Raw genomic sequence first — 18,630 nt, 5'->3', positions numbered from 1 at the left:
GCAAGCCCTCTATAGAAAAACAACAGGATTCTCAACAAGTAGAGAAATAAGAAAAATACACAACTGAGAAAGTGAAAATCAACACTGACAATTGGCCTGGATGGTCCTAAGAGAGTTCAGTGCTTCTGGGGGAGGATAGACAAGGCAGAAGAATAGCAGTATCCAGCCCAGGACACGATAGCACAGCTACAAGAGCAGGTAACATCCCCTTCCCTAAGTGATTTCAGCTTTCTTTGCAAAGACATCCCCAGCTCCACTTTGATTATCCCCTCTCTTGAACAATGATTACCAAGTACCTGGTTTCTGAGGGCCCCTACATCTGGACAGTATCCAATCCAAACTGCTCCCTTCCTTCCTGCTAGACAAACACACAGAGGAATCCAACCCAAACAGCAAAATGAAATTCACTCATTCAACAAGAGTTCCAGAAATGTTCTTAGTTTGCCTAAAAGAAGTACTAGATTTTAGACAAATTTTCCTTCATGAAATTTTCTTGGTGAAAATACTTCAAACTTGCTCTTAGAACCAGTTGCAAAAAACAACAACAACCAAAAAAAAAAAAAAAAAGCGGACTCAAGATCATAGCAGATCATTTGGTTTAACTTACATCAGGCTGAAATACAATCTACAAGACAAACTCCAATCTTCAAGACGAGAAAAGCAGCAGCTCAACCCAAATGCTTCATTTTTAGCTTTTGGCAAGTTCCTTTGCTTTCTCATTGACTCCAAAATAAAGCTCCGAACACAATAGCTTCCTTTCACATGGCTCTTTATCTACAACACAAACACAACTGATATCCCATGCCCCCAATAGTATGATGTTTCTGTTGACATTGGACCATGTCCACACACTCTTCTGTGACTAACAGAATGTCTCTAGAAAGTGTGAGAAAATACATCAGTGGCAACCCACTGGTGAAGAAACTTGTACCTAATCCCTCACCTGGGATTATGGAGTGGTAGATTCAGTTATTTGTTTTTCCTACAGAAGCATCCCTGACTGCGGGGGGACAAATCGAGTATTCAACAATATATCAAAGACTCTACAAGATCCCTCACTCAGCTAAAAGAAACTTTTTAAAATTACTTTCAGCATCATAACAGGAAGCTAACTGTAAGACTTTTTTTCCTTTTTTATTATGAGGATAATAAAAGTTTAGTTGTAAAGCCACGAAACGCCAAGAAATATGATAGCCTTTTAGGGGCAGGGAATTTCTCATGTCTGGCTCTGGTCATGCTGATTGTAGAGAATACAACAGGTGCCCCTAAATGACTGGTGTCAGGAGTGGCAAGGCTGGGTGCACCAGCTCCCGCAGGACTGCAGAGAGCTTATGCTGCTTGCCAACCTTTTCAGCCTCTTCTCCCCACCCAGAAGATAAGAACTATCTATGGCCATAGATAAAGGACACCCAGATTTTAAACAAACATTTGGTGAGTCACTGACTTAAGCAATGGAACTACTGAGAATTGGAAGGTCCCACACAGTCTTCTCCAAGAGTATGGAGGTGAAAGTTAAGGATGTAGGTGCTGGAGCAGCCAGCTTGGGTCAAGTTCCATCACTCCCACTTGCTGCTAAGTGACCAATTCTTGTTTTCTCTGTGCCCTGGTTTCTTCATTAAGAAAAGAAATTTGACAATAATGCTACCCCCTCATGTGGCTTTCAGGAGGATTAATGAGTACACATCACCTAGAATGATGCTGCTATGTTTTCTGGTTTCAATGTGTCCCAAGTGCCTGTGTTGAAACATTAATCCCAATGTAATAGTGTTGAGAGGTGAGATATTTAAAAGATGACAGATTGTGAGGATGGTCATGGTAACTGGATAAAGGTAACTGTTGTGGAAGTGGATTGTTACTGAGAAAGTTTTTTTTTTTTTTTGGCTTAATGTTTATTTTTTAGTTGTAGGTGGACACAATACCTTTATTTTATTTTTATGTGCTGCTGAGGATCGAACCCAGTGCCTCATGCATGCTAGGTGAGCACTCTATCACTGAGCCACACCCCCGGCCCCAAGAAAGTGGGTTCTTACGGCCAGAGTGGGTTTGTTACAAGAGCAAATTCAGCACTGTCACACGTGTGTACATTTTGCCCTTCTGCCCTTCTGCCATGGGATGATGTGGCAGGAGGCCCTCAGCATATGTGGCTCCTTGATCTTGAACTTCTCAACCTCCAGAACAGCTTGTCAAATGCATTTCTATTCATTGAAAATTCCTCAGGCTCCAGCATTGTTATTACAGCACAAAACAGACTAAGATGGATGCCTAGCACACAGCAAGTGTTTACCAAGTGTTGGGTTTTTTTTTTTAATATTTTTTAGTTGTAGATGGACACAATACTTTTATTTTTTATTTATTTATCTTTATATAGTGCTGAGGTTTGAGCCCAGTATCTCACACATGCTAGGCAAGTGCCCTACCACTGAGCCACAATCCCAACCCTTACCAAGTGTTTATTATTTTTAAATATTATTATTAAGCAATGAAATCCCAAACTCCAGTAACTACATTTTTGTCCCAAATAAGCAGCCAGCTGAAGATATTTGGCATGCTGCCACCATGCTTCTCCTCTTTAGGAAATTAAAAACCACCCATTTCCCCCTTCTGCCATCATGTTTAAAATTGGAAAGCCAATGAGTATCTCAAATCTAGACGCACTGCTCCCTAAAGGTAAAGAAGGTGATGATCTACTAAAGGTATGCATTACATATTCTAGGTCAAATATTGGAGAGATGGCCCACGATTATATCATGAACAGATATTCTGAGAAGATTTCAAGGCCATTAAATGGATGCAATATCATTTTTTCAACAAACGATGCTGGAACTACTGATTATCAATGTGTGGGGGGAAACAGAACTTTTTTTCCTTACTTCATATCAAATATAAAATTTACCTAAGAATGGATAAGAAGCCTACATGTAAGAGGTAAAGTTATTAGGCATCTACAGGGAAAAAATAATTTGTTGTAACATTGGGATAGGAAAAGACTTCTTAAACAATATCCAAAAGTATCAACTATGAAGGACAAAATTGACAAAGTAAGCTTCATCAGATTAAATACTGTTGCTCTTTGAAAGACATTCAGGAAACTAAAAGGTACAAGATACAAAACAAGATGATAAAGAGCTTATATTCACACTACTTAAAAACTCTTACAACCTAATGAAAGAAACATAAATAAGCCTATTTGAAAACTGGGCAAAGAATTTGAACAAATACTTCATAAAAGAAGTCACAGGGAGGGCCAAATAGGTATATGAAACAGCTCAACAGAAATCAGAGAATGCAGACTCAAACCAAAATGAGATACCATGTTATATCACTAAAATAGCTAAAGTTAGAAAGAGTGACATACCCAGTTTTAGAAAGAGTGTGGAAGGCAGGCATCCTCATACATTGCCAATGGGAATGAAAATGGTACCATCACTTTGAAGCACTGTGTGGGAGTCCCTTGTAAATTTAAATGTACATTTACCAAATGGCTCAGCAATTCCAGCCCTAGGTATTGGCTCATGACAGGCCTCTGTCCACATTAAAAGATACACATGAAGCTGGGCATGGTGGTACATGCCTGTAATCTCTGTGGTTTAGGAGGTTGAGGCAGGAAGATCACACGTGAGTTCAAAGCCAGGCCCTAAGCAACTCAGTGAGACCCTATCTCTAAATAAAATACAAAAAAAAAAAAAATGGCTGGACCAAATAAAATAAAATAAACACATGAATATTTATAGCAGCATTATTCATATTAGCCCCAAACTGGAAGCAACCAAAATCTATCAACTGGTACAAAGGTAAACGAACTGTGATATACACTTACCATGGAATACTACTCAGCAATTTTTTAAAAATCATATAAACAACATAAGTGAAACATAAAATTATGCTAAGTGAAAGAAGACAACATAAAAGACTATACACACACTCTATCATTCTATTTACCTGACATTTTAGAAAAGGCAACAATATAGTAACAAAAGGCAGATTAGCATTTCCCAAGAGCCAAGGAGGAAGAGGGGGTTTAAGGGAACTTTTAGGGTGAAGGAACTTTCTACATGGTGATTCCAAAGACAGCTACATAACTGTATACAAACCAAATCTCTCAAACTCAGCACTCTGAACATATGAACTTAAAGAAGCAAAGATTATTGTTCTTGTACATTCTATGGGCACCTGAAAACATGTAGTCTCCAGCATAAAATACAAAGTACACACACATAAAATGGACTATAGATAGAACACCTTCTCCTCAAATATTCAATCCAACAAGGTTTTTAAAAATGACATTGTTTTTAAAAAAAGAGTTGATAGGCAATGTCTTTTGCTACCTATCATTTGGGAGGTTACTACTAGAGGAGGTCAAGGTGGAAACTTTACTAAGCAAGAACAATTTCATTTTTTCTTTTTGGTAGGGATTGAACCCAGGGGCATTCAACCACTGAACCACATTTCCAGGCCCCCCCCCCCTTTTTTTGTATTTTATTTAGAGATAGGGACTCACTGAGTTGCACAGGGCCTTGCTAAGTTGCTAAGGCTGGCTTTGAACTCATGATCTTCCTGCCTCAGCCTCTGGAGCCACAGGGATTACAAATGTGCAGCACTAGGCTTGGGAAGAATATTTTTTAATGCCTCAAAAATATTTAATCTTTAGACTAAAGCTAAAAGAATCTGTCATTTAAGACTTGCCAAAAATTTGCCATGTTCTACACACATCCATTCACCTAGAGAAAATTCCAGAATACCAACGAACACATAAAAACACCTAAACTCACATTTCCATTCATTTAATCCACTTAAAAAGAGAAGAGAGAGCTCAGTGGAGCTCAGCCCTCGCTCACCTCCGTGGTGCCGTCTTTGAAGCCCTCGCTGTAGGTGCTGTCCGGGGTGCTGCGCTGGTCGTCCTTGAGATAGGTGCTGTGGCTGGCGATGGAGGGCAGGTCGTACTGAGTCTGTTCAAAGATAACCACGCGCTGCTCCTCCCCGTCTCCCCGGGTGTAGTGCCCAGGTTGGGTCATGAACACAGGCGTGAAATCTTCAGCTTTGACCACGGTGATCCCTGACACCGGGATGATGGCGGGGCTCTCGGTGAGGTTGACGCTGTACTGTTCCCGCTTTGAATTCTCCAGGTGCTCTTGATTTAGGGAAAGGTTCACCGGAACCGTCTTTAGGACCTGCACGCGGTTTTCTCCTCCACTCAAATTACTCTGGGCTTCACTGGCGCCAAGACAGTTTCTGTGTGTACAAACCCACCCCCGCAATGTCATACAATTAGAAAAGTCACCACTTTGCCACTCGCAAGAAATACCCGATGCGGGCAGCCACTAAGGGGAAAGTTAACAGAATGCAAAGGATTTTTGCATCACCAGAAGCAGGACAACAAGCCATGCATGTCCCTGGTATCTCCCAATGTCAACTACTCAGTGCCACCATAGAGCATCACTGTTCAAAAAAAAAAAAAAAAAGGAGTTGACCCTAAATCTGATCATGCCTTTAGACCTAACTTTCAGCTCTTGGGAATACAGGAACTGGAAGAAATATTTAAAAAACAAAAAGAAACAAACCAGAATGTAGCACACCTGACTGACGTAAATTTGTCAACAAGTCAAAGGCACAAAAACAAACAAACAAACAAAAACAATAAAAGAGGAAGGAGGACAGTTTTAAATCAAAAATAATTTAAAAACTCTAATAATCAAGTATTATGAGTGGATGAGTGGATCATGTTTGGACCCTGACTTGAACAAATTGAAGAGATAGTAGAAGGCATGGGGACTTTTTGAGGAAATTGACTATGGACAAGGAACTTAAGAAAGTAGCATTAACTTAGTTGGTTGTGATAATGATTTTGTGTTTATGTAATAAAATATTGTTTTTAGAGGTCCAAATCAGAAGAGGTTAGAAGTAAAAAGACTGTGGTGTCAGGATTAAAATGAAGGAATAAAGAGTAAGAGGGAAATTGTGGATATCAAGGTGGTGTGATGAAAATTTATCAGTATGAATTGGAAGATGCAATGAGCATTTGAGGAGGACATTGTACTGTCCTCTGCACTTCTGTTATGTGGTTGCAAACTCTCAAAAGTTTTTAAGAGAAAGAGAAAAACACAACAGGATAAGCATGGTAATTTGAAGAGTGGAAGGAGGGATATTTTTCACCATTCTGTGGGTTAAATTTCTTAAAGGAAAAAAGAAATAAGAATTTATCATTAAAGTATCTTTCCCAAATTGAGAAATAGCTTGAGTACATAGATAGACATTGTTAGCACTTAAGGAAGTGGATCTTAAGGAAGTGCTATGACTGGGCAGGAAGTGGTGGGCACACCTGTAATCCAAGTGGCTTCAGAGGCTGAGATAGGAGGATCGTGAGTTCAAAGCCAGCCTCAGCAAAAGTAAGGCACTAAGTGAGACTCTGTCTCTAAATAAAATACAAAATAGGGTTGGGATATGGCTCAGTGGTCAAGTGCTCCTGATTTCAATCCACGGTACCAAAAAAAAAAAAAAATGCTATAATTGAGCTTATGGATAACAAGATCTCTGACCTCTTGGCGGGTAGAGAGAAAGGAGTGGGTTTAGAAAATTAATTTTTGGCAGGTTAGAATGAAATACTTTCATTTAGACTAAAGAATTCCAGGAGTGAGCAGAAGCAAAGAGGAACATATAAATGGAAGATAATTATTGATTTTACTAGCAAGATCCCTCTGTTCTGTAAAATTGGAAGAGGAGCACTTTTATTCATTTATGACTATTCTCCATATTATGGAGATAAATACATATTTTCCATGAATATTTGTCTTAAATAATCTGGGATGTTTGGGGTTTTTTAAAATTTGTTTGTTTTTTATATAGCATGAAATTTCTGGGGCTGATTAGCATCTCTTATTGAGTGAAATATTTGAATAAAATTTTGTCTTCCAAAAATTGGGCTCTTGTGGCTCCTTTCTATCAGAAGAAGTCCAATAGCCTCTGAGCTCACCTATCAAGTGTTTTTAGCTTTGAATTTTCAGATAAAACTTCAAAGCAAAGTTTGAAGAAAGAAAGGTTCCCCATGAACAAAGCCAACAGAAAAATAGCTAAACATCTGAGTCTGTCACAGTTCTATGGAAACAATAATAATAATTCTAGGAACTCATACAGACATTCTGGCTTTCAGCATTAACCTGTTTTCATGGTAGGATCAATGGAGTGAATCACATATAAGACACAGTGAAGATTTAGAAATTATGTTTCATCTGAATCCAGTTAGGAGGATAATGCCAAAAGCCAGACCACCCATTTACATCAGCACCTCCTAAGCCCCGTTGCTTAGAACATTGCATGGAATGTTAATGGTTGTTCCTTTAAAAAAGAAACCTCATGATAAAATCAGTGTTAAAAAACAAAACAAAACAAAACAAAACCAGAAAAAAGTATTGCCATAACAAGACCACCCTGAGTGGGCCTCAACATCATGAACACAGTAAGGGCCCCTGGTCATTCCTTCACTAGTTAAATTGGAACCTAGAATTTACCAAACCCCTCTGGTGGAGAAAAAAAAAAAAAAAAAAAAACAATTCTTGTGGATAAGGTCCTGCAGATTGAGTAATGATGGGTTTGTCTACCCTGATTGGTTGCCAAGGCAATTACCCACTTTCCACTCTGGACTTCACACAGGCACATTTTTTGGCTTTGCCAGAATATTCAAGCTTGTCTATAGTCTATTTCAGGCCAGATTTTTCAGTTCTTTATTTCATGTAAAGCATTAATTTTAAACAAAGAGCACAAGTCCAAATATCCTCTGGTGTTCTTATTAACACATAAATAAGCAAACTATAGAGTTGTATAAATCTAGCTGAATTGTTATTACCATATCACCAGGAAATAATTGACTCAGACACCACACTATGATATGTGACTATGCCTCTGTCATAAAATTAACTTCAGAAGCTGATGCCAGAGAATTTTAGAAAGACATCCAAGAAATGGGAAATTAGAACAAAAGAAGAATTATTGTGGGATACTGGCTTACCTGCAATAGAACTTAGAATTGAACTATATTGTAAGAAAAAATTGCCATACAAAGAATGGTGCGCTGAATACACTTTATAAAAAAATTGGATTGTATCATTGAGAGTCTGTTATTTTCCCCAAGTAGTAACTTCTGTATACAAACAGTTGTAATGATATCATGTTAGCACATGGCACCTTAATTCATGAACACATAGCAGATCAAAATGATATCCTTCCAAATTAGATTCAATGAGAAGTCTGCTAAGTCATAATTATTCTATACAAGGTGCTTTACTCTACCTCCTAGCCAGGTTTTTTTTTTTTTAAGGTGCTTCATGGAAATCACAAAAATAATTGCTGAAATACAACGAGTGCTGTCACTTTGAAATATTGTTCTAAAATATGCCTTAATAAAAAATGGCTTCTCTTGCCTCTGATGTATCATGCAGACAGAGCACACTGCCTAGGCTCATTGTGCCCTGACTCCATTGTGATTATTGGCCTAGGCTTAGCAGACAGCACAAGCCATTAGCTCAATAAAACTGGCTGTATGGAGGAAATGTCACAAGATTTGAAGAGTGAGGTCCTGAGACCCCAGGATAGTTTCAGAAAGTCCCTAGTGGAACAGTGAATGAGGCACAGACAGTGTGATCTGCTGGGGTGGGTTATATGCAGGGGCTGCAGAGCTGCTAGTAGGCAAAAAAAAAAAAAAAAAAAAAAAAAAGATCATAATGTCATAGCAGTTTCTATCCAGGACAGATATGTTTCTGACATAGACACTGGCTGGAGATTTTATTTCTCCTGGCTTCATACTTCCATGTGAAAGAAACTTCTAGAGAAAACCCCTGTGATTTCTCTCCATCCCCCTGCAGAGGAAAAGTAGGTGACTAGAAGGGAAGTAGCTGAAGGGTGGTCCCCTCCTTTTGTTTGGATCATTGTTTGGATCATTCTGAACCAAAAGACAGCACCCTGCTGTACCACAGTGGTATGACATTCTACCTTGAGTCACCTAAGTCAAGACTGAAGATTTATGGGCTACAGATTTCAAGTCACATTCTCCAATTGGTTTCATTAGACATAAAATTGGTGGCATTTTTTCCCCTTTTAAATATCAATTTATCTGTGTCCTGGTTGTTACTGGTTCTTAATTCAAAGGGGCAGAAAGGTGTGTGTGCACAGGGGGTGACATAATGATCTCCTAATGGCTTTCCCACCCTTGCACCTAAAGAGCACTCACACAGATCCTGGCCCTCCACCAGCTGCCTCCCTCAGCTAAGAAGGAGCCCTACCATCTCCCTTAGGAAGACGGATCCTCCATCCTTCTGTGTCTCACTCCCTCCAGGCTTGGTGCAGTGGTGGAGCCGTGGTACTGGTCAGAAATGTTTACCCCAGCAGTCGGCTCCCTTGCCAGCCTATTCTCAGGCTTCTAAGCCTCCTTGGCAGGCTCCTCATCTGAAAAGCTTGCTGCTGACCTTCTGGATGCATAATCAAAACAATGGAATTTTCTCTCCCTAGTGAGAGATTCAGTTTGGGTCCAAACTCCAACAGGCAGAGGAGGGCAAAGCGTTTTTAACACATCACCTCTCAAGAACAAAATCTATTAGTTGAATACTACTTTTTTCAAAAAAATATAGAAAAGGAGATATGCTGGGGGTCCAGTAGCTTCCTTTACATCCATCATACCTTTTATCCTGGTCTTCTTGATTGTCACTTGCTTTGTTGACAGACAGCAACCTCTTGTCTCGAGGAACCTGGAAACATGATCAATCAATCAGACTGACATGTAGGCAACAGTGACCGTGTGCAGAGCCAGACAGCAGTGTAAACAAAGAAATCACAATGGAACATTCTCTGGGAAGAAATGGCAAATCTGTTATTGTCAGGAGATGTTAAAGAGTGAGGAGCTTGAGTGACAATGACAGTGGACCCAGAATAAAAGGGGGTGGTGATAAACATAAGGTCACAACAGACATGATTTTGATGACCTTGTCCCTGGCCCTGATACCTCCATGCCCTCCCCACTTTTGGAGAGGAGCAACTTGTATGGTTGAGTCAGGACATGGGTGCCTTTGAGCAGACAGAAAGCATCATGGAGTTACAGAAAGCATCTTGTTAAGGAGCAAAGACTATCCCTCTGATAAGGGACATCAGGTGCCAACAAGAGCAGGGGGATTGAGGAGGGGACCACACTCTCAGCCAGTCGGGGAACAAGCAGCTAATATGCTACCCATTACCACCCTCCCTACACAGCTTGGGAACTTGACTCCACAATCTCTTTTTCCAATGCACTTTCATTATCATCTTAACCCTAATGCCAACGTGTTACCTGAAGTGTTACTGAAAAGGTGTTAGGAGGACACCCCACCAGCAGTTCTCCAACCATCATCTCCCTGCTGTATCATGGATCCTCTGCTCAGCCATCGTTTCCAAACACATGAGTAAGTAGGTTGGGATTTATTTGGTTGTTTAGTTTTGTTTTTGTTTTTATTTTTTTTACCTGTTTGTCTTTGGGTTTTCAATGCATCTTCAGATTTTCTTTTAATCAATCTCCTTTGCATCCAAATGCAGCCTCACATCTTAAGATATAAACACATTGACGAGAAACATTCTTCCACTGGACTCCTTGAGTAATTCCTATGGCCCAGATATGTATGCAAGCCCAGGTAGCTGGAGTAGGGAGGTGACAGCAGGGTCACCAAGGGTCAAAACCTAAAGCCTGATTGCCTGGGCTTGACTCTGACTAAACTCAACTTTCCTCATTTCTGTAAACTGAGCTTAATGATCATCCCGTACTTCAAAGGCTTTTAGTAAAATTAAATGAGGTAAATTTTTAAAAGCATTTAGAAGGTCCGGTGCTTTATAGGTATTTGTTAAAGTAAAATAAATCAATTGTAAGTCCTTTATGTTAATTTGGGGAGTCTAGGGGGCTGGGGATGTGGCTCAAGCGGTAGCGCGCTCGCCTGGCATGCGTGCGGCCCCAGTTCGATCCTCAGCACCACATAAAAACAAGGATGTTGTTTCCGCTGAAAACTAAATAAAATATTAAAAAAAAAATTGGGGAGTCTACAATGTACCAGGCATTGTTAAGTATTAGATAGAAGTGGCATGAATAAAACATGGTTCCTGTCATGTATTGAAGAGGACAGATCATAAAATTTCAATACCTAGTACACCAATGTTCATTGCAGCTTTATTCATGATAACCCAAAGGAGACAACCCAAGTATATATCAACAGATGAATGGGTAGACAAAATGTGGTATATCATGCATAGGAATATTATTTGGACTTAACAAGGAATGAAATTCTGCTATAATTATGGCAATTATGCTATACTATGGATGAAACTTGACAATATTATGCTAATAAACTAAGACACAAAAGGACAAATGTTGTATGACTCCATTTATATGAGGCACCTAGAAAAGGTCAAAGGGACAGAAGTCAGAATAGAAATCCCTAGGGGTCAGGTGGGGGAGAATGAGGAGTTAGTGGTGAATGGGTACAGAGTTTCAGCTTGGGAAGATGAGAAAGTCCTAGAGATGAATGGTGGAATGTTCACATAACTTACTTAGTGCCATTGAACCGTGCACTTAATAATGACTAAATTTAATGTCATGCATATTTTACCAGAATGTGTTCTTTTAAGATGGTAGGGAGAAAACAGTATTTAAGGAGAAGACCCTGTCTCCCCAGATTTCCTGCGGCTGTGTCCTGGTTTACCACACAGCTCATCCCCACCAGGAAGCACCTGGCTTCTCTACACATACGTAGTGTTCCCTAATAGTGTTTTTTAAAAATCCAGTCCCCAGAGATTTGATGTAAAACTGAGCTATGTGCAGGGTGCTCTGGAAACCTAGAGGACATAGCTTCCGGCATTACTGAGATTGGGAGAGAATTTATTGGGTGGATGGAGAAGGCTTTCTAGCTATGGGAACTGCTTCTATAAAACTCCAGGATATAAGAGAATAAGGAAGTCATTGCCAGAGCAAGAAATGTATAAGTGGGAGAGGTGGCTTCAGAGATGAGTGAAAGCCAGGTGAGGAAGGGCCTTGCACAGGACAGATGTTTTACTTCATTATGGTCCCTTCCATAGGTTCTGTGTTATGGCATAAACACGTTCTCTTGTTTGAATCATTCCCCACCAACAAGGTGGCATGAAATACCCTGTGTCTAAAATCCACCCTCTAGACTCAGCCCCCAGTGCCTCTTGCCTGGGCTGCAACCGTCTTCTGAATCTCTCCTCTTCTTCACTCAATTCCCGCAATTCCTTTCTGCATCCAAGTGGTCTTCATAAAAATGCAAGTCTGATTTTCTCATGCTGCTACTTAAAACTCTCTCGTACTCTCAGGAACATGACCTCCAAAAAGCCTCTCATCTCAGCACGAGCAGCCCAGTTGCTACCTATCACACTTGAGCCACAGGGTGTCTATGACCATGCAAAGCTCCTTCTCAAAACAGAGCCCTCACACAAAGTTGGCTCAACCTGGAACACAATGCACTCCCCACTTCCACACGTTTTCCAGGTTTATAGTCCTGAATAGACCTCAAGTCCCATTTGAATTTCTGTATCCATGATAAGACCACAATCTCCATGAGTACCTATCCTGTGTAGTAATGTCCTAAGTGCCTAGGATGTAATAGGTCCTCTCAGAATACTTACTGCAAGAATGAATTCATCAATTCCAATGGCCTAGGGAAGGCAGAACTGAAGAAACAGAAAAAAAAAAAATAGGGATTCTAAACTCACTCCAAAGACACATGGAAGGGAATGTTACTGTTGCCCAGAGCCACTAGGATGAGCTCTGGGCAGACAGCTGTGCTCATTCTACAGTGTTGAGCAAAAGCTATAGAGATGATTGCTGGTTGCTGATTATTTGCTGCAATCCAGGCCTCTCTGAACCATGATCACTTTGGGCTTTGCAGACTGTTTTCAGAGAAACTGAGACCTCTGAACTCTGTCCCCTCTCTTGAGCACTAGATCCACATTTACTATATCTCACCTGGACTTCCTACAAGCTCCTCAAACTCTTGATCACCCCAGACTCATCTAGGCATCTTGCTCTTAGTTCTGAGCTCTCCCCAGCAACTCTCTCTCACACACACAATCAGTTGCCAGTTTTTATTCAAATATATACTTAATAATTTCTTGAGTATATTGCTTTGTCTCTCTGTAGTGCCTGTTTGAATGGATGATTTAGGAAAAACACTCACAAATGCTGATCCAGGGAACTCCCCTTCCCCATACTCATCCTTTAGATCAGTATTTTTCATCTGAACTAATGCAATGGACTGCTTTTTGAACTCTCTCCCCTCAATCCACCTCTCTGCTGTTGCTGTTATAATATAAGTGGATAATATCTCCCGTCTATGATACCTGAGCTCAAAATCCTTTGGAATTGGAGGAAATTTAAGTCAAATGTTATAACACAAGGATTATAAACTTTTCATTTTCTTCATTGTCCATAATGGATTTGCACAAACTTAAATGAAAAGCTGATATACCAAAACATCAAGTTGTTGGCCTTAAATATATATAATTTCTATGTGTCAATTATTCCTCAAGGAGGCTAGAAAAAAAGAAAAGTAGAAAAGCTGATTTTTTTAAAATAATTCTCAATAGCTTATAAATATTTATCATTCATTCATTTATTTTACAAAAAGCAAGACCATGTACCCAACCCTGGCCCGCCCCTGCCCTCCAGCCTGCCCTGGCAAGGTTCTTCAAAACAGAGCTGCCGCCTTCTTGACTGACCTCAGTTCCCTCCCCTGTTCAGCTGCACCATTACTTGGATTCCACTGAGTTCAATTTGGCATTTTACAGCCCATGTTTTCTGTCTCCTGTTCCCTTTATCTGACAGGTTCTCTCCTCATCTGTCTACCTGACAACCTCCTCTATTCTGCAGCAGAGCCAGCATTGCTCCCTCTGGTATGACTGTGGACTCTGGAAAATTGTCAGTCAATTTACTGCTCCTAAACACAGCACTTACTCTATGCGTGGGTTACAGGTTTATAGGTGGTTTATCCTTGCCTGTGTCTCTGTCGCTTCTCTGAGGTGGATATCCAATCCACCCTCATAATATCTATCACTACTGTTAGAAGATCATAGCTAAACTGTGAATATTTGTTGGATAAACAAACCAACAAACTACTTCCAGCACTACCAAGTCAGCAGAACAGACAGGAACCTACTGACCAGGCAGATTATAACAAACCAGATTATAACAAACTGTCAAAGAAAATTAAAGTAAGAGTAAGTTGCTACAGTATGAACGCATCCCCCAAAAGTTCACCTATTGGAAACTTAATCTCCAAATTCGTGGTAATGAGATTTGGAGGTGGAACATTTGGGAAGTAATCAGAATCAGAGTAGATTATGAGGATGGGGCCTCAATAGTGACATTTGTGACTTTATGAAAAGACTAAGAGAGACCTGAGCTAGGATACATAATCTGTCATGCTATGTGATATCCTTTACCATGTTATTATGCAGTAAGAATTCCCTCACCAAATGCCAGTTTCATGTCCTTGAACTTCACACCCTCCAGAATTATGAGTTAAATAAACCTTAACTCTCCATAAATTATCTAGTCTGTAGTGTTCAGTTATAGCAACAGAAAACAGATTAAGACATAAATTCAACTCCTTTTTAAAAATATCTAACTAATTAAATCTGTTATGTTTTTCTGTCAAGCCTGAAATTCTAGAAACTTTCCACTTGACTTTGGAGCTGCTCTTGGTAAGTAGCTTAAACTGCAGTGAGAGCTACACTGGAATTGAGTCCCTAAATTATAAGAGATTCAATAAGTTTTTTTAAAATAAATACCACTTAATTAGTACACAACATAGCAAGCTTCAAATGTATATTTTAAAATTTTGAACTATTTACAAATAGGCTCAAATAAAAGCATTTTTAAGATAGTGGACACTGTAATGAAATGGATATTAGGAAACCCAGGACTGTCTTGTGACCGTGGGTAAATTCCACTTAGTTGTCTAACCAAAAAATGTAAAATCTGATGGGCTTCACTGCAATGATCCTGTGGTGACAGTTAAAAATGTAGGTGAACAAAACTTGAGATCTATAAAGTATTATACAAAGACATGCCTTTGCCAATTTCCAAGGACAGGGAGCACTATTTCTTTTTGTCTTTTTCTTTTTTTGGTATTGAGAATTGAACCCAGTGGTGCTTAACCACTGAGTCACGTTCCCAGCCCTTTTTTATATTATATTTAGAGTCAGGGTCTCGCTGAGTTATTTAAGGCCTTGTTAAGTTGCTGAGGGTGACTTTGAACTTACGATCCTCCTGCCTCAGCCTTCAAACTTCAAAAGAGGTACAAAAAGTTGATAAAATTTAAATGCTAATGTGACAGTAGTTGTTAACATTAATTTAACTTCCCAGTTTATATTTTTTAAAAAGTAAGAAATCACTCCTATTTCATTAACATGTCATTTTGCCATAGGAGAAGGTCTATCATCCCAGGATGTTTAACTTTATAACTCTAAACCCAGTAAACATACACTGTGGGCATCCCAGAGAACAGACAAAGCCTCAAAAATGATCATTGGAAACAAGTCCAATAAAACTTTTCACAGGCACTAAAATGTTTCAAGCAAAAAGAAAGCAAATCTTCTGGGAAATGAAGGGAGCCAGAACCCTAACAGATCTTGGAAAATATTAATTCGGTACAAAGAGCTGTAGACTTGGCTACAATTTGAGTTTTATTGTATTCCATATCCTACGTCACACAATATTGACAGAAAACAATATTTCAACTTTCCTTTGAATCTCAGCAAATGTGTCAGAGGAGAGGTAATCTAAGTACCACATTTAATAATACTTGATTATCAATATTTACTAATACTAGATAATTCTCTGACCCTATGGGAAATAAAATACATTTTAAGGAAGTCTTTTTATTTCACTGATTAAAAGTAAAGAATTGTCATCACATATAGACATCTAAAACTATGTTCATTTCACAATGACAGAATAAAATAAGAACAATAAATTTCTTTTAAATAGTAAAGCTATTAACTGAAATACTAGCATTATAAAAGTTAGAAAAATGTAATTATCTGAATGATTAAATCAGAATCACTTTAATGATGTGTCAATGGATTTTAAAAATTAAATAAAACTGTCAAGTTTTGATTATTTTTCTCTCATTAGGTAAACTACTTTCTAAGGATGAAACCAAAACAAAGCTGAACCTCAACAAATTATCTAGGACATAAAGCAGATTTTATGAGATCTGAGCTTCGAATGATCCCCAAAAGGATTTTTGAAAATTTTCACTCCAAAACATTTAGAATTTAACCTTGTACTTTTCTTTCTTTTTTTTTTTTTTTTAAAAGCACAATATCTGTATTTTTTAACTTTGGAGAATTTTTGTTTAAAATATAGCTCTGTTTTAATGGTTGGTAGCCAAAAAGCATAATTAAAAGTAAAGAAGTTCTACTTAATTGTGACTTTAATTTTTAATTATGAAATATAGCATACATTTTAAAAAGTCAGCATAACATATGCATTGTGGAATAAATAATTATAAAGTGAACAATTATATAATTGTTCATTAAGTTACATATAAATTATATACTTACATATAAACAATAACAATTGTTTATATATATTTTAACCTGTACAGGGACAGATTGAAGATGAGGCTTTAGGCTTTTTTTTCTTCTTCCATGCTGAGGATCAAACCCAAATGCTGTGCAAACACTCTACCCCAGGCCAAAGATAAAGATTTTTTAAAACCAAGATCCTACTGATGTGTGAGCTTCATGAAATCTATGAATTCTCGTAATTATATGCAAAATCAGGAGGTTTGTTCATTTTTTTCCCCCAGGGAAAAAGGCTAGAACTTTTCTCACAAACCTAGAAGAGTTCTTTTCAAATTTTAACTCCTAACCTTGTACTTTTCAGATGAGATCTTTAATCAGAAAAGATAAAGAATAAGAAACAACCACAAACAGGAAAGAAGAAAGAAAAGTCTACCATGAAACCATTTTGGTTCTCAGGCTTATTTTATTTTTTTATGTTTAAGTTATTCCTTTATTGTCAGGAAATGAAATGTAGTTTAGACTCTAAAGCATCCTTGCATCTGGAAGCCACTTTTTCCTAATGTTAAGGCCCTTCTCACCATGTCAGGAGTCACGTTGGGAGTTTCACACTTTCATAGAAGACCACAACATCTGCCAACTCTGCTGGACTGGATAAAGGGGATGTCTGCCTAGACCAGCAAGGGTACCCATGAAAAGCGCTTCATAGAGTTCTCAGCATTCCCCAACAACAATGAGGTGTTCATTAGAGTTAACAATATCCTCATTTAAAAAACCCTGGTTGGCTGACCTGTCCATCCCTCACAGCTGTCACTCACCCTTGCTCTTCATCTCAGATAAGACAACAGGAAGCAGAGACTGATGATCACTAAAAGGGAAATTGCTCTTCCTGATGATATTGTCCAAGGATGTTCATCCCATGATGCAGAGAGAGGGCTCGCATCCCCAGATAAGAGCAACACAGCCAGCTCACCATTGTGCCAATTCCCAGCATAAAACAAAGATGTTCATAGTCAAATCCAGGCAATGTATCCCCATCCTTCAGCAAACACTTGTTTATTTTATTTACATTTCAACATTGCTAAGAGAGTAGGTCATATCAGGTATAGTCCCTCAAGACAGACTGTTTCTTCTTGTGGGGTTTCCTGAAATGTTCTATTTTGTAAGTGCTATAAAGCAAGTATTTTTCCTAAGGTTGCATTTATTTCATTTTCAGGATTTTTCAAAATAGAAGTTTAGTGCCTTTTGAAATAAATGGAGGCAGTAAGGATTGAACTTTCTGCAAGTCTTCCCCCTAAAATATTCTCTAAAAAACTGAAAACTCTAGAGGCAACCTAGTGACCTGAGAACTGAGCAATAGCTAAATCTTGGTACAGCCACACCATGTAATACACTTTATTCACCAAAAATCATAACCACAAAGTAAACATGCCAGTAAGGAAGTATGAGTGATATGATGTTAAGCAAGAATTATATGTACATAATAGCTATGAATGTGCACAAAGGACATGAGAAACAGTTATCCCTAAACGGAAATGTCCTCTGTTGGGTATGAGGTTGGGCTTCACGGATGAGTTCGAAAAGAGGCAAAGAGAACAGAAGAGGCTGAATTTCACAGAAGTCCCCTGGCCTGCTCCTCCCATCAGCGGGGGAGCCCTGGAGGCAGGAAGAGTGGGAAAGCAAGAGGACAGAACCCACCTTGTAGTAGTCATAGAGCAGGCCTAGGGCGGCAGCACTGTCCTCATCCCCATTGATGCTCATCATCGCTTTGGTGGCCGCTGTCAGGGGGTTCTCCAGGTACGACTTCCAGGCTTCATCCTCGCTGGTGTAGGCTCTTCGGGTGTTGAACGGAGGGTCACTGGGCATGGGCACTAAGGCCACTAGTCTTTTGTTACTGTGAACACATAAGAAATGTGGGGTTCATTATCGGGGAATTTTCCTTTATGCCCCTAACAAAATACTTTATGTGGACAAGTATTGGTTTGTATTTCCTAGAATGGGGGAGAAGAAAGGAAAGGTTAAAACTAAGGTGACTGATGTGCTGCATTTATAAAATCACTAATTAATTTTTTCACTATGAAAAGT

The 18,630-nt window shown here is 39.0% G+C and overlaps 1 protein-coding gene across 1 annotated transcript in view; it reads right to left on the bottom strand.

The window, feature by feature from the left end:
* Window positions 1-18,411, bottom strand: part of GRHL2 (grainyhead like transcription factor 2) — a gene marked incomplete at its 5' end in the record, with an annotated part of 106,573 nt that extends 88,162 nt beyond the window's left edge. Inside the window, 3 exons of the mRNA XM_081266660.1 lie at window positions 4,836-5,229; window positions 9,664-9,731; window positions 18,244-18,411. Of these exons, the coding sequence (XP_081122786.1) occupies window positions 4,836-5,229; window positions 9,664-9,731; window positions 18,244-18,411 (630 nt within the window). The remainder of the gene's footprint in view (window positions 1-4,835; window positions 5,230-9,663; window positions 9,732-18,243) is intronic.
* Between the last annotated feature and the right edge of the window lie 219 nt (window positions 18,412-18,630).

Source organism: Spermophilus citellus (genome assembly GCF_964194105.1).
Source record: "Spermophilus citellus genome assembly, chromosome: 14".
NCBI lineage: Eukaryota > Metazoa > Chordata > Mammalia > Rodentia > Sciuridae > Spermophilus > Spermophilus citellus.
The sequence above is the reverse complement of the archived record's forward strand: the minus strand, read 5'-3'. Positions and strand labels throughout refer to the sequence as shown.